Source organism: Microcebus murinus, chromosome 8, assembly GCF_040939455.1.
Source record: "Microcebus murinus isolate Inina chromosome 8, M.murinus_Inina_mat1.0, whole genome shotgun sequence".
Taxonomy (NCBI): Eukaryota; Metazoa; Chordata; class Mammalia; order Primates; family Cheirogaleidae; genus Microcebus; species Microcebus murinus.
Window position 1 is genome coordinate 16,725,681 of NC_134111.1, and position 17,062 is coordinate 16,742,742.

At 37.9% G+C, this 17,062-nt stretch overlaps 1 protein-coding gene across 1 annotated transcript in view; it reads right to left on the bottom strand.

The window, feature by feature from the left end:
• The window catches only part of NCKAP5 (NCK associated protein 5), a 919,491-nt gene that overhangs the window by 430,897 nt on the left and 471,532 nt on the right, over window positions 1-17,062 (bottom strand). Inside the window, exon 5 of the mRNA XM_012740059.2 lies at window positions 172-305. Within this exon, the coding sequence (XP_012595513.2) occupies window positions 172-305 (134 nt within the window). The remainder of the gene's footprint in view (window positions 1-171; window positions 306-17,062) is intronic.

Sequence of the window (17,062 nt, forward strand, 5' to 3'; positions counted from 1 at the left end):
ATTGGTCCAGATGCAATAGGATAGCTTGGCCGGAACAGAAGGTATACACTGTTGGGAAATCAGCTCGTCAAAACTCAACAGAAATTGCACAAGGGACATGCAATCCAACCTGTTACTGGTGCAGGGAGGGAGGCAACCCAGAAAGCAAACAGGCTCAGCTCCAAACCGTACCTGGAGAACTGGTGCTGCAGGCCACGCATCTGAATTCTGTTGCGCTCAGACTCCAGGGTCACCTCCTGCAACCGCTTCTCGCTTTGAAGACGTAAGTGTCTCTCCTCTTCCAGTTCATGTATCAGCTTCTCATGCTATGGGAGGCACAAAGAGAATGGCTTTTAAGGTGTTTATGACAAAAAAATAAGTAATAGCTGTTTGTTTCTAAGTGCTAACTTGAGCTGTATATATAAATTTTATCCTTATAACGACCCCACGAAGTAGGCTTTATTATTAATCTCTTGTCATAGATAAGGAAACCAAGAATCAGAGATATCTAAGTAATTTGTGCAAGACGATATAAACCAGAGGGTAACAAACTTTGAGTCCTGACTGTCTTGATTCTAATACTTGAAAAATTTCCACTAACCCAGGTGGCTTTTGGTGAAGAACCTATGACCCAAAGATACTATGACTTACTATCAACTGCATAGTAAGTCAGATAATAATAATAACATCATTATTATCTGTTCAGAATCATTTCATTTTCTCCATGTCTGGCATATGCTTTAAAGGGAACATTATTGTTTTTGTAGAAGAACCAAGAATTTCAGGCTAATTAAACCATGGAGTTGATAGGAATAAGGCTAAAGATTCGTTTCCATTTTGTCCAGTTAGGTTTTCAGAGACAAAAATAGGCCAAACCACTGTTTTTATAATCCTAGAAAACTAGCTCATCTCATGACTGGGCATCAGGGATTGGAACAGGGACTGGATGACCCAGAATAGAAAGTTCAGCACAAACTCATTCCTAGAACTAGTGAAAAGCACACTGCTCAGATCCTCTTGATAACAATGTCTTTTTTGTTTTATTGTTGCTATTGCCTTTTTTTTTTTTCAGGGATGCAATGCTATTAGGATTATCACCACTACTAAATTAATTACTTTGCATGTAGGATGTATGTTGTATGGTGAAAACCAAGGATGCAATGCCTGATCACGAGGGTCATGCATTCATAAAGGAAAAGGAAAGAAGACCTCTATCAAGAAATTGCACAGGCCAATTTGTTTTTGATAACAAAAACAAATTTCCTCCATCTCTCTCTAACTCATTGGAAAAAAGGAACCCTGAGGACAATGAAGGAAACATTAGATAACAATCTAGAAATGAATCCTAATCCTCTAAAAATATTTACACATCCCCCTGCCTCTGCACCTTTGACCACGCTGTTGCTCCTGCATAGAAATCTCTCTGAGTCTCCCTATGGAAAGTCGAGGGCTCCTCCCTTGCTTAGCTTTAAGCCATGTCCTCTAAAACTTACCCCTCACCACCCTGTCACTCTCTCCCTTCCCTGAGCTCCAACAGCACCTACTATCTCTGCCGCCCTTTAGGTCCTTACTTTTTTCTATTGTTATTTTTCATGTGTATTTATCATAATTCTCCAATGGATAAACACCTGTTCAACATTAGGACTATGTCTCATGTACAAATGTATTTTTAGCACATTATCTACTACATGGTGGTACTGGAAATATATACATTTGTTGATTCTGGAGCTGGCCTTTTGCTAAGTCAGGCCTAACTCTTTAATGGTCCATTTTTAACCCCCACAGTCAGTTACTTTTATTGAAAGAAGAAAAATTAAAATCAAATCTTTATTCTGCTATTTTGGAAAGTGACATCCTGGAAGCTTTGAAAAGGAAGAAAAATGTGGTTGTGGAAAAGAAATGTGCTAATTAAAGTCAGCTCTCTGTAAAAATGATTAAAATGGCAAATTTTATATTATATATATATTTTACCTCAATTAAAAAAAACCCTCATTGCTTAGTTTATTACACATAATCAACATTCCTGTCTTATAGACTCAATGGACTAGAAGGAACATGGGCAAGTCACCTATATCTTACAGAATTTGGAAAATTGAGCTTTAATTCCATAAACAGGCAAAGCAAAAAGGCATATGTTCTATAGTTCAAAAGTACATGCTATGAAGAATGTGAAGTTTTTGCAGAGAGAACCACCACCCTCCTTTCTTCAAAAGTAAAGAATCTAACATAGATTCACTCACTGCTACATTGAAAACTCCCCTAAATCTCATGAGGAGAAACTCTTTCACATGAATAATAACCCTTTCTGTTCTATTTGTAGATACCTTTTCAAACATGAAAAAAAAAAAAGCACAAAAAAACCACCCTCCTAATACAGAGAAAGCTCTATGGAATTAAGATTATGAGGGCAAAAGTTGTTTACTAAAATATATTCCCTACAAATGGTGTGTGTTTCAATTAATCCATCAAAGTATGACAATAATCCACACCTATTTTCCAAATATGGAAAAGTTTTTTACCCAATTTAAAAAACATGGCTAAAAGTAGAAAGAGTAGGAAGAGATGTTATCAGTAGGTTGGTTAGGGGTTTTTTGTATGTTTGTTTTTGTATTAGCTAAAACATGGTTAAAAGTGGAAAGAGACGGTAACAGTAGATTAGATGGATTTTTTTGGTATTAGTTATATCCTGGGTATAAATTGATTTTCCCTAAAGTGATGTGATTTTTCTCCTACAGGTTTGCTCTGGATCTTTCACAGCAGGGAGAGTAAAAGGGAATCAGAATGGCTGGTGAGTAAGTAAAAGACAATGTCAGAGGAAACCAGCTTATAGATCTGACAGGGCCAAATTTCTAGAGCCACCTCTCTCTTTCCATAGAACCACTGGGCTGGACTGGCTTAAAGAAACCATCTTAGAAGAGCTCTCATAGTGTTTTTCCTTGGCCACCACCTTTCTTTTCCTCCCACTTTCATGTAGCAAGATCGCCTCTGCCCTTTCTGCTCCTTGGCTTCTCCAACCATTGCACTCAACTTGCTCCACTGGTAACACAAACAATGGCCCATGGGCTGAGTCAAAGGAGTGACATTACACACATGTTCACAGGAAACCTGGCCACTCACATTTTCTTCTTTCCCTCTTCCGACATGAGCTTTGCTCTTAGTCAAAAAGTAGCTTTGTGTATTTTTCTGCACAAAAACTGTGAGTGGGTTAACTTTCAACTCTATGTTCTTGAGCTGCTGTCTCTAACTCTAAAATAAGCAAGCTCTGCAAGAAACATCTTGAATTCCAGAGCATTTTACATTTTTACAAAATGTTTCCACCTTCATTACAGTATCCAGTCCTCAAACCAACTCAGCAATGTTGTTTATTATCACCTCCATTTAAAGATAAAGTGAGGGGAGGAAAGGGAGGGAGGGAGGGAGTGAGGGAGGGAGGGAAAGAGGAAGCTTGCTCAGATTCCACTGTTAGAAAGAAATAGCAGCTCCAGAACCGGAACTAAGTTTTCCTGACCCTGAGCACCACCCCCCACAAACTTTTTTCCCTTCTATCAGTTCTGCTATAACACTTCTTTTTAAAGTGCAAATTTGCTCCAATGCAAATGATATATTAGGAAAGAATTTGAGCATGAGACAAATCTTACATTTGCTTATGCCTGACCCTATTCATGAGAAAACTTGGGTGAACACAGAAAACTGGACCGAGCTGAACCAAGCTGCATGGTAACACCCAAAACACACACCTTTCAAATATACCTCAGTGTGCAGGCACCATGTGCATCAGGAACCAAACCCACCCATCAGGTATTACAGCTTTCCCTCCTATTTCAGGACTCCAGAGAGCATCCCTTCTACCACTTCACAATAACTTATAAGCAGCACCTCTTTTGACGTCCACTCTCACAAGAAACTGCAGATCTTTTTAAGGTAGAGTGCTATCTTATTATAGCATTTATGTATTTCTTAACCATTTAACACATGTAAATCTTAGCTACCACTTTTATTAGGTTCCTATCTTTTCTTCTGAGTATGTCACTGACAAAGTTTTGAGTATTGTGCTCCTAGTCCCATTTCTATAAGCCCTAAGCCCTGTGGTTTCTATTGTGTGTTTTTGCAGAATGCAATGATTTTTAGGAACATACATGTTATAGCAGGGGTGATTATGTATCATGGTGGAAAAAAAGAAGTCAGAGTCAAGAGTAGAATCCAAATTACTTTTCCTATCTGGGCACAAGCAAAGAGTTGAGTCCTAGACAAAGAATCAAACATCCAAACCAAAAGAAAGTTATGTTAAGTCCAGATATTTGTTCTACATAAAGATCTTGTCTGTATCTTATAGCCTTCTCTTATCAACAGAGCTTACACTACCTCAGACTTAACTTAGCTATCCTCTGGTTAAAACTCAAGGGAAGGAGATTCCACAGTTTCCCTGGGTAATTTTTTTTTAACTCTTCTCCTGACAATTTTCTAAGACTTGCTTAAATTACTCAAATATCAAAAGTTCATTGCTATATTTATGTTCTCAGGAAATAGAGAAAAATCTATATAAATTCTGAATATTCCCTAATTTAATAGATAACTGTGCTTGGAAAAGGAGCTATGTACCACCAGCACATGTACTCATGGATTCACTCGGCCCAAAATGCTTATTTAGCAGCTACTGGACTAGAGCTGGAGACTGGCACTGAGCTGAACAGGCATGGTCCTGACCTCGTTAGACTTACACACTAGTGGAGAGGGCAGGTTGCTAAACAAACCATCACACAGATAAATACATCAGCATAAACGGATGGGTAATTAAGGGTTTGCTGAACGATGACAACGAGAGGAGATGATTTTGTTTGGTGGGTCAGGGAAAGGCTTCTCTGAGGAAAAAACATTTACACTGAGACCTCTGTGGTGTCCAGGTGTCACCAGGTGAAGGGAGGAAACCAGCGCTCTGGGCAAAGCAACCAGCAAGCAGGAAGCCCGCTGTCACATGAAGGAAGGAAGAAGAGAAGCCCAGCGTGGCTGCAGCCTGGTGAGCGAGGGGGTGGGCGTGGCATATGATGTAGATGGAAAGGAACCAGAGCTAGGCCATGGAAGGCCATGGACATCACACGCTGGATTTAGGGTTATATCCTGAGTGAAATGATCTGAGATTTTGCAAAGATCATTCTGACCACTGTGTGGAGAAAGATCTGAATCAAGAGGCTAAGTTTCAGCATGGGAACACATTTAAATAAATAAATAAAATATGTAAGTATTTAAAATATTTAAATTAAATAATGCTACTACCAGCTTTTAGTCTGAACTGCACCACTTACTAGGCAAGTAGTTTTTGGATAAGCCAACTAATTTAAAATTTAACTGTATTAAGCCAGTTTCCTCTGTTTATTGGAGAGAGTTAAATCTTCCAAGCCAATGTCATAGTATCGCTATGAGGAAGGGGCAAAATAAAGTCTGGTAAAGCACTGTAAAATCTGAAAGTCCCACGTAAAAACAGGATATGGCTAACTGTAGTGACAAAGCTTACACTGTCTAATATAATTTAGCTACTTTTGATAAATTCTATAAAAATTTTAGTCTTTTAATGATTACTACATGATAAAAAACACTGTAGTTACATATCTTTTTCAAAAGGTTCAAAATGTGTGCTCAAGTAGATCATACATCGTATATTAATACAGAGGGAAAATGCATTTTAAATATGATTTTGATGTAAGAATGGCGAGACTTACTTAATCGCAGATGCCATCTAGAATGTTTATAACACTGTGTTTAGCCTTCCTTAAAAGATATTTTATTTTTTAATCCCATTACCTAGTATGATTTCAAACAGATGGCTTAATGTATGGTGTGCCAAAACTTCAGGAGGAAGTTAAAATATTAATACTTCACTTCAAATATAGAAAGTCAATAAATACCTCCATCCTAGGTCTAATTGCAGTTGGTGATTCTCCTTACATCAGTGGGTGATAACGGTCCCAAAGTTAAAGAAGATTCAAAGAATTTGGAAAAGAAAAGAGGAATTTTCTTCATTTGGTGTGGACACTCTAGCACCATGCATGGTGAGGTATTAGGTAAAACACCGGCCGTGACAAGAGAGGCACCTCCCACATATGCGCCAAGCCTTCTACGTGAGTCCTGCTTAGTGAACATCACATCAACTCATCTAGAAGTGTCCTGTGCCAACTTAATACTTCAGAGTTACGTGACAATATAAAGGTATTCACTGCATGTTTGTTTCAAAAGATTTCCTGTATTGTGTTCAAGTTATAGTATTCTTATAACAATATTCTTGTTGAACAATACTTTACGATCAGATTCATGGGGGAAAAATACTCTTGGAAAATAAGAGACTCTTAACCATTTTGTGTAAAGAATAGAGGCCATTAGAGAAGGCCACAGGGATGAAATGATATTCCTGAGTATTGATGGAATAAGCATATGAGCTCATTCAAGAAATATGGACTCTGACAAACAAGTTAGCTATCATCAAATGGGGATTTTAAGTTAAACAGACTCCTAGAAAAGATGACTACGTTTAATTCGATGACACACATATAAAGCGTGGCATTAAGAACCAACACTCGATTCGGAACTTTGAAATCTGCTTAGATTTGCTCATTAGTTGGTGCCCAGTCACAGACATCTCTATGTGTTTAATATACATCCAGTGTAAACAGAAACATCTCGAGCATTGCAGCGACCCAGAATAACTCTTCTAATTCTATTGATATCTATTGAGAATCCAAAATTGACAATTGATTTTTTTTCGTCTATAGTCCATAAGCCAAACATACCAACAGAAAAATTAATCTTTTCATGAAAACTATTTTTAATGGGAAAATTCTATTAACCAATTTCTGTCAAGCCAATATAAAATGGATCTAAATTAAGCTATAGCTGCTATATCTAATTGCAGCCTCATTTTTGTTTTTCACACATATTGCAACATATTTTCCCCATAAAGCTCTCTGAATTCAATATCCCCATTAGTTATGAAAGATTCAGTCATCCTAGAAGCAGAGAAACAGATAAGGAACTTAAGAATTGATTTTTTTAAAGCCCGTACTGTTGACTGTAACAGAAGAATCAGAATCAGATTTTGAGATGCAAGGATAGAAACAGCCCAGTAGATCTCTGCAGTGCTGATAACATCGCCCAAGAGAGACAATGCTTTTATTCTAACTAAAAAAAAAAAAAAAAAAAAAAAAAGGCAGAGCTTGGTTAAAAAAAAAAAAAGTGAGAGAAGAGAAGAGAGAAAAGGGTGAAAGAAATACAGAAGAGGACAAGGGGCGGGGGTGGAGGGTAGAAATTTCAAGGGTGAAAAGACAGATAGGCACTAGGACAGATCTCAAAATGTCCTCAATGCTGGACAGGAGCTCGATACAGCAGTGACACGGGTGAATCTTCCCATATAACTAAATGTTCTTAGACAATGATTATGTATGTATTTATTACTTAGCAAAGGGACACAGATGTGGACTTTCTGAGAGATATTCTCAGGGTAGGCTATGAAGAAAAGCAACATAAAATGAGGGTTTGGGATATCAAGATTGACATGCATTGTGAAGGCATGGTAGAAAAAATTATAACAGATTATGTTATCCTACAAAGAGAAAATTGTATATTACTTATCAACCAGGGCTATAAATAAAGAATAAAATGGTAATGCTGTATTCACAACATAAACGTAATACAGTTTTGATTTTAATATCGTCATACAGCTGAAAAAATAGGAGGGACAGTTATAATATTGATCCACTTCTCACATTTTTCATCAGTTTAAGTGTCTTCATTTTCACATCATTATTCCCACAAGAAAGGAGGCATGAGGCTAATAGTCTGGGCACGCATTTTGGTCTTCCCATTAACTTGCTATGTGACCTTGGGAAACACACTTACCCTCTGCGGACCTCTACTTCTAAAATGCTATAGTGAGTTCTTCTAATTTAATGTTGCCTCGGCATCCATTTGAATGTTAAGTTGGACTTTCTCGTACCAGAAGCAGGGCTCAGTCATCGCTGACACAGTTACCAGTTCTACACTCCCCCTGCCCCAGTTCCTCAGTGTGGTTGATCCAGACATTTGCCATATGCAACTGTGACCGCTTCTGTATGGGACAGCTAGATGCACCCTGCTTGACTGGCCCTGCTGACCCCTCATTCTTTAAGGACTGCACAGACATGCTGCAGTGACAACCTCTCAGTCATAATGTGACCACCTGGAACTTCTGCCTGCTTGCTCTAAACTCACCAACGAAAACTCCCCATGGGAATCCTGTTTGGGTAACGCCCTGGACTCCAATAAAGGCAGTGGCCCATGGGTCTCCCTCTCTCTCCCCACGTGCTCCCTGACCTCCGTATCTGTAGCCACGGCACAAAGTGTGCCGTGTACCCTCAGGGCCTTTAAGTAATAAAATCTTTATTTCCATCTTATATCTCTCCTGATCATCAGAGGGGTGCTCTCCATCTCAAAGATTCTAAGTTAAAACAAATGCTAAGGTCCCTCCCAATTCTTATACCTAGGTAGCCATGAAATTAGCCACAACCATATCAAGAAAAAATGTAAGCAATTACTAATGATACCAGGGCTATAATGAGATGAAATACAGTGTCTATAAGATAGGGGTGGTGTACACATATGCTGGGGGTTAACCAGAGTGTGAATTTCATTTGACAGTGGTGAAGGTGACTGGCATCCTTGTTTGGGATAGTTAAGATAAGGGTGAAGATTTAAGATGCAAAGGGCATGGTTTTGTTGGCTAGAGTACAGCAAGCCAGGCAAGGATGAAATGATGACATTGGACATGACGCAACTGGTGAGAGAAGCGGGGAAATTGAGACTCCAAGGCATTGGGTGTAATTCAGTTCCCAAACAATGGGGGTGGGTATCAGTAGATTTTGAGGAGAATGACAGAATTTAAATGAAGTTTGAGTAAGATAACCTGTCCTCAGCATGAACTCTAAAAGTGAGATGCTACCATAAGAGGAACAGGAGGTAACTGTTTCTTTTTTTTATTACTGTCATTCATTAGTAAATTTCCTTGGGTTAGAAGAGGCCTTGCCACAGGTTTTCTGGCTCACTGACTTTCTGCCTTCAACAAGCTTCTCTCAAAACTTTCCTCCCAAGTCTTTGAATATCTGATGAGTACAGAGGCCACCAAGGAAAGTATTAATGAGACATTAAGTAACCAACCAGGCAGGTAGTAAGCTTGGTACCAATAGTGAACTGCCTGATTCAGACGTACTCCTTCCCCAACCCCAATCTTTTCCTTGAGTTTATTTAGTTAAAAGGCTCAATTCTCCACTTGACTTAGAAAACAGCTTCATTTACTCCACCAATGGGTCCTTTTCTAAAAAGTCAATGACTCATTCTTCTCCCCTGGTCACAGATCTTTCTCTGTTGTCATGTTAATTGATCACAATTAACAGTAGCTATTAATAATTCTATCCCCTTGGACGTTTCCAGAAGCCAATTTTATTAAGCGCCTTCAAGCTTGAGTGAAATCTTAAATATTCTTTTCTGTGGAGACAGTATATTCCATACAAAGAAGAGACAATATTTGAGGCTTTTTTTCTTTTTTAAAAAAATAATTTTTACTTTCAGCTCTCTACCATGAACCATCTATGTGCCTTTAGAGTAGCTGTAGGTTTATTTATGCCCCATTTCACTTCCATTCTGTTTGTTCTCTGTCTGTACTCCACAATGACCAATGAAGAACAAACGAATTCTTTAGGTAATTTAGTTTCCATTCCAAACTTTGAGTCACTATGTTTCTCTCTTTGCTCCTTTTTAGAGAAGGTTCCAAGATCTTTCATTCTCTCTACTACATTCCATCTTGAACTTCAGGTATGTTTACCATAAAGTGAACACTCGCTCTGCCTTCAACTCCAAAGTCTCTCTTCCTTTGATGCCTACATAATTTATGGTTTATCCCACATGTTGGTGCTTTTAATATTCAACTTAGCTTTTTAAAAATTATAGGATGTAGGCCGGGTGCGGTGGCTCACGCCTGTAATCCTAGCACTCTGGGAGGCTGACGCGGGCGGATTGCTTGAGGTCAGGAGTTCTAAACCAGCCTGAGCAAGAGCAAGACCCTGTCTCTACTATAAATAGAAAGAAATTAATTGGCAAACTAATATATATAGAAAAAATTAGCCGGGCATGGTGGTGCATGCCTGTAGTAGGATGTCGTATCCTTTGCTATGCATTTCATATTTATAGTATCCCAGTCTCTTCAAAGAGCATACTTTTCTTTAGGCAGGAGTTACGCCTTGTACATGGTAACAAAATAACACAGAATATCAGCATACTGCTGAGCATTCTAGAAGCCTTCAGTAACTATTTGTTGAGTTAAGCTCAACAAAAATCCTCTTGACCTCCCAAGACCTGAGGCAGCATCCAGCTCTAGGTTGCAAAGTTTCTATCAATAACAACTTCCAGTCTTAATCCTAACTCAGGATAATGTGATGACATTTCCTTTGGTTTAAAATTTCCACAGATACATTTCACTCTGTCATTTTCTCTGTGTTGCCATTGCCTTCTCCCGACAGCCCAGAGATCGCAATCCCAACTTCATAGTCAAACCTCTCACCTGATGTCTTGCAGCAGGGCCCTTTGAGATTTCCATGCCAAGGCATGTCTAATGACTGAAATAATGTAAAACTAACTAGGCCCTTGGCTGTTGGCACATGCCAGCAGCTTGCTTCCTGCCCAGCACCCCTTGCCCTCACAGCATTTATTAACGTGGGATGCACTATTTCTTTATTAAGCAGGAGGAACTAACTCCAGGGTCATGAGAAGAATCCATGAGTTTGTTTTGCAAAAGGAATGAATGCCTTTGAGCAAATTAGCTGCTGACACTCAGAAGTCTGGTTGCTCAAGATGCCATCTGAGATAAGCAGCCCGGACTTCCCTCACCTTACTTCTACCCTGCATAAAAGCTCCTGCCCTATGTCTGTGACAAGCAAAACCTGAGAGACTGCTTTCCTGTCTTCTCGCTTTGGCCAAATCAAATATAACTTCTCTATCTTTAAGCACTGGTGTCACAGGGTTTGGCTTTCTCTGAGCATCGGGTACACAAGCTGGAATTTGGGGTCCTACAACAGACCCACTTTCACTCAGTAACTATTAAATCAAAATTTTCATTTCTTAGAGGATTTACAGTGGCTTCCTTACAATGCATTTATAATTCTATTTTTTAGGATAGTACATTTTACTGTTCTTTTTGTTCATCCTACTAGATTTTATAGAATTGTGGAAGGAAAAGAAACCTATTCACACTAAGAATCCTTTTTTCCTGTTGCTGGAATCCTTATATCCCTGTCTTTCTTCAGTGAATGGGTATAATTATGTGTATGGGAAATTAGAGTATTTGCTATGATAATTATTCACTCCTCTAAAATAGGAGAATAATTATAATGTCAACAACAGACTGTACAAGGTACTACTGAAGTTTTGTTTTAAATCTGCCAGAGAAAGGGCTTCCAGGACCTCAGAAATTATTAATTTCTCACAAATACCTTTTATTCATTTGGAATGCCTTTATACTTCCCATTTCATTGTGGACACTTTCTTTAAACACAAATAATTTCTTTAAACAAAGCCCTGAGAACACCTGAATTGATTTTTACACAGCCTTCTTTCATTATTTTATGATACTAGACTACATTAGAAACCTGAAAATTTAAACACACACACACACACACACACACACACACACACACACACACACACACACACAGGATTTTTAGCAGTTTGCCTTATCTTTGTTAGCAAATGCAAACTTTTACATTTTACCATGCGATTAAAAGGTCACCTAGAATATTTAAAAGATCAATGTGGAACTAATCAAAAGCTTTGTTTTAATGCTTTAGCATTTTATTTCATACAATTACCTAAGTTAGAAGAAACTGAAAGCATTACATATTGAATAATTAGAATCTGTGTTATTTCTGGGAGGTAAGGTTAAACAGAAATATCATTTTTATGAGGAAATCATTAAAGACCTATAAATGAGCTGAGTGAATACAGCTAATCTATAGGAAGGGAAAATGTATAGCCTTAAAAGATAACCCAAGTGCCTCTTTTAAAAATATATTTAACCCTTGATTAATCACATACGTGGAAGAGAACATAGGATAGATAATCTCCACTTCTGAGTAGCAGACAGTCACAAGGGGAAGCAAGTGGAAAACATGGTCCTGCACGGTACAAATACTCGTCATGAAAAACAGGCCAATGCAGACCACAGTTACAACTGAAAGAGTATTTGTCCAACCCAGGGCTGGGTACAGAAAAGCTGGCGGTGGAAACGCCTACATCACACCTGCAGGTCTTTTGTGTGCACTTTATGTGAGTGTCAGAAATTGTGTTCTCAGGTGCCCTTTTTGTAATCTCTTGGCTTCTCCCCAGTTTCCACTCTTGGCTGAATGTTTAGCCCTGTCTAATTCAGAAGTGGTCTCTCCTGGAAGGCTTTGTCAGACTTGACTGAACACAGTCAGAGCTATTTTTCCACATAGGCTCATTCATATCTCTACCTCTCTCTAGGTCTTACAATCAAAGGGAAACGGAAGTTTTTCAACTTGGAAAGGTACTTTAGAGCACCAAGTCCAACTGAGGTCCTAAAAGGTGCTAATTTGTCCATGGTGATGCAGCCCATCCTAAGTCTTTGTCACTGAGCACAGAAGAGGTCAGAGCTCCTCTTCGAAGTCTTCTTTTCTAGGCAGCTGACAGACCACAGATTTTCACGAGCTTGATGGAATTTTGCATCTGGATCAGTAAGACTCATATATAAAACTTTCATCCACATTTATAAATTACTTTCCTTTGCAATATATATATAAGCTCAAAATTAAACCCCTGCATGAAGATGGAAAAGTGATTGGCAAGATCATAAAATATTTTAATCATTTTTATATTAGTGTCTTTAAATACATCCCTAGAAAATTTTGCCTCTTTTTTCAGAAAGCAACAATATTAAAAACTAAGGTTATTTTTTTTAACCAGGCCTTGAATATTTTGAAATGTGGCTTCTTCTCTTTCACAGGTAAATAAAATCAGTACATTACTCCACAAATATATATATGTTTTTTATATAAACTAGGACTCCCAGGATTTGACCAAAGAATCAGATTCCAAATGTACCAAAAAAAAAAAAAAAAAAACCAATTCCAATTAGTTAGAATTACCTACCATTTAGTACCATTGTCAAGCAGAACAGGTGTACCATTACACAGGTGTGCCATTACACAAGTATGCCCTTATACAGGTGTGCAATCCATGCACATGCAAATGCCTAGAGCAGCGGCTCTTACCTTTTAGCCCAGGAGGAATTAAAAAGCATCAACAAATGTCAAAAGGTTCATAGTACTGAAAGGTATAGACAGTTATTGAATAAATAAAAAGACAACTGAGATAACACAATGAGTTATTTTCTATGTAAAAAGGATCCATCACTTCAACAAGACATGGCCAGTGGCATTAAGTCTGAACTATGTCTGGTGCCATCAGCCACAGTCACGTGTAAAACAAAGAAGCATTTATATACATTTAAAGTGCACCTCCTTATTCACAGAGAAGTTACAAAAGTAATTCCAAGACATATTAAGTGAATGAAAACGAGAGAGAAAGAAAAGGATTATTCCCAGTGTCACAAATAGGAATGCTGTTGATGATGAACCCTGGCTGATCGTACTAGCACTTTTGATGTAGTCTCCACTGAATCCTTGCAACAACGCTACACTATAGGCACTATTCCCAGCCAGATGTGTTTTTAAGATTATGAGGCTAAGGCTACAGTAAGTAAATAGCACAAGCAAGGTTTGAGTCCAGCCAATCTAACTCCAGGGACCTAGAGCTTGACTGCTTCCCTTTACAAGTATGAAGGAGTTTCTTTCCTGGTCTAGTAAACTATTACCTCAACCAACAAACCAACGGCACATTATATTTATTAAGCCTCTTTCTTTCCAGGACCTTGTTAGAGACTGTGGGGTATAAAAGAGAGAGAGAGAGAGAGAGAGAGAGAGGGTCTCTACCATTAAGAATACTATAATGTAGTTAGACTAAGATTATCACACATTCAACAATTAGCTAGTAAAGCATAAATATCTAGAGCAGGGGTTGGCAAACATTTTCTATAAGGGACCAGATGATAAATATTTTAGGCTTTATGTGCCATACAGTCTCTGTCACAACCACTCAATTCTATCCTCATAGCATAAAAGTGGCTACAGACAATAGACAAATGGGTGTGGATGTGTTCCAATAAAACTATTTACAAAAACAAGTGGTGAAAGGAATATCTTGGCCATACTTTGTCAACTCCTCATCAAGATTACCAGTTAACACACAAAAAAGGAATCAACTCTAGTCTTTCATTTTCCAGGAAGTGGTATTTCTTTTATCCAAAATGCTTACATTCCCCAGGAGCATGAGGTTGGAAAACTGTCTTCTTGTTGTTGAGAAACAAAAACAATTCGGTGCACCTTCCCCCAAACTTAATGAAATTGTAGGTACTATCAACAATGAAAAAATTAAGTTTGTGTTTTCAAAAAAAAAAAAAAATGAACCTTTTAGTAGTTCTGGAGATCATGTAATATTTGTGCTTGTCAGTGTACTAGGAACAAATCTTTTATCTATCCCTGTGTGATTACATCTTGGTACAAAGGCACCAGTTTTGTGTTATACACAGAATTACATTTTACCCTTTGGTGTTAAACCATTAGCTGGTGTTTCTTCTTATTCTCACTTAGGAATAGATTAGTTCCTCCCACTGCAGTGAGAATAGCCTCTGCGGTCCCTTGTTGTCAGTGTTAGTTAGTGTTAAAGATTATTCAAGTTACTTTAGTTCAACAACTACCTCCCAAGGGTCTACACTTCATGTCAAACTAATCTCAACATTGGATCATTCTGAATATTGGTAATAATATATGTACAGAGAAATGATTAGTCATAGAGATTAACATTTTGTTTTCCTCAAATACTTCAAAAGCCTATGAGATTTAATGCTGACAAATGTTGACACCTTTAAATGCTTTTCTATTTTCTCAGATGCTGAAATAAAATTTTTTAAGTCTAACCCCTCATTAAAAGCAAAGAACTCAGAGTCTACAGTAAGGCCGTTTAGTATGTAGATTACAGGTTGTACCAGAAAATTTCTCTCTCCATCTCTCTACCAAAGGTATTATATTTTCTATGTGCTAAATAAGTTAATTTTCCTGCACAGCCAGTCATTAAGTCTTCTACTTCTCAACATCTGAGTTGGCTTAGAAGAGGAAGAATATGTTTGCAATTTTTTGCAATTTAGAATTTGTGTAGCCCTTGGGTCATGCGTTTTACTTAACTGCCCAGACTGTGTATTTAGTTCATATTTCAAAGACGTCAAAACTTCAGATGTCCTTTTGTCTGTTACCCATTGATTGCTGTTAAACTAAATGTTTTTCACTCTGTAATCAATACTTTCTTACAAAAATAAACCCAGGCATTGACAAACAACTCTGCAGCATATTGCAGCTTTCCTGAGAATGGACAGCATGAAAAACTACCACTCCCAAGAATTAAAAAAGATCACATTGACTCCAGTGCTTATTGCAATTTTTACAAGCTTCTTACAGCTGAATCATTCCACTGTAACAAGACTTTATTAAATTAGACAGCTATTGAATCGTAAGCTTTCTGAGAATAACAATTAATATGCCTTTGTCCTTTATTACTGTTTCAAACCACTGCAACCATACTGCTCATGTTCACATTTACATCTTCTCCTGTGATGAAGTTATTAAAAAGCAGCAGCCAGATAAAATGGGAGGGAGGGAGTGGTACAAAATGTAAACAATGATGACTTTGTGTTTCATGAGACTACTGTTCCAGAACAATTTTAAATAGCACCATTACCTCTTTTTTTTTTAATGAAGTTGTTGTACTTTTAGAACCCAAACATAAAGCATGTTTTAATCTAGGAATTTTATTTTACACACTGTAAACTGTGAGTTCCCTGGCCTTTTAGAAACATTTGCCTTTCACTTATTTGTTCATCACATGATTCACTCTCTTAGCACAACCTTCCAGTGGGAATCCACAGTAGACGTGAGGCATGAGCAGCCAGCCACACACATAAGATTGGCCTCAACATGCATCACGCATAACTCTCTCCCTCCAATACTACTTCACTCAAATGCCAAATGCTTAAAGTACATAACTCTATTTCCCATCCACGGGTATTCAGAGGTCTGTGTAAAAGCTAAAACAAGTTGAAAAGAATAAAACCAAATACAATAAACGAAAAAACAAGCCCCTTCAAGTGCATACACTTTAAACAAGTTATGGCATGTTCTTGCCTTCATGTTTATTGGCAAAAAAAGAACTCATGGAACAATTATTTTAAATCATTTGAACCTTGCATGTGTTTATCTGTGACAAACAGCAACAAAGGCATTTAAAATTTTTATTAGCAGGTGATATTTCCTGCCAACAGAGATGATTTTTGCATTACAATGAACCAACACAAAAGTTTTTCAAAAGATGCTATTTCTTGTTCCAAGATAATACCTTGACGCCATAGCTCAAAATTGCCACCAAGTCGACAGACAAATGCTGGTCTGGTTGTAGCTGTACAGCAAATGACAGCTGAGATTTGAGAAGAGTTGAACTAATCTCATCAACCAGTATTTGCTATATACCTACTAAGCCCGAGGTGCTCTTCTAGATGCTGAAGGTACAATACATTCTGACCATAAGTGGGAAGGCTAAAGCCCTGTTGCGGGCAGCATACCACAGGTACCACTGTTCTCCAGACTTCGATATATAAATTATTCCATTTATCCTCTTTATAATCTACAAGAGGAAAAATAACCTATTAATGCTACTGTAAGTGAGAACAAGGGCAACATCCAGCTTGGGAAGAGCTTTCTTACTGCCAAATAACTGTTTATAATTATATGAATAAGAAGCTCCAGGACACATAAAACTGGAGTCACTTCTAAAACCACGGATAGTATTCAAGAAACCAATAAATCAGAGGTTATGTGGACCCCACTTTACAATCTTTCGTGGAAATACCGCTCTAGATGTAATAGTGGTGATATATAACAAACTCATTGTA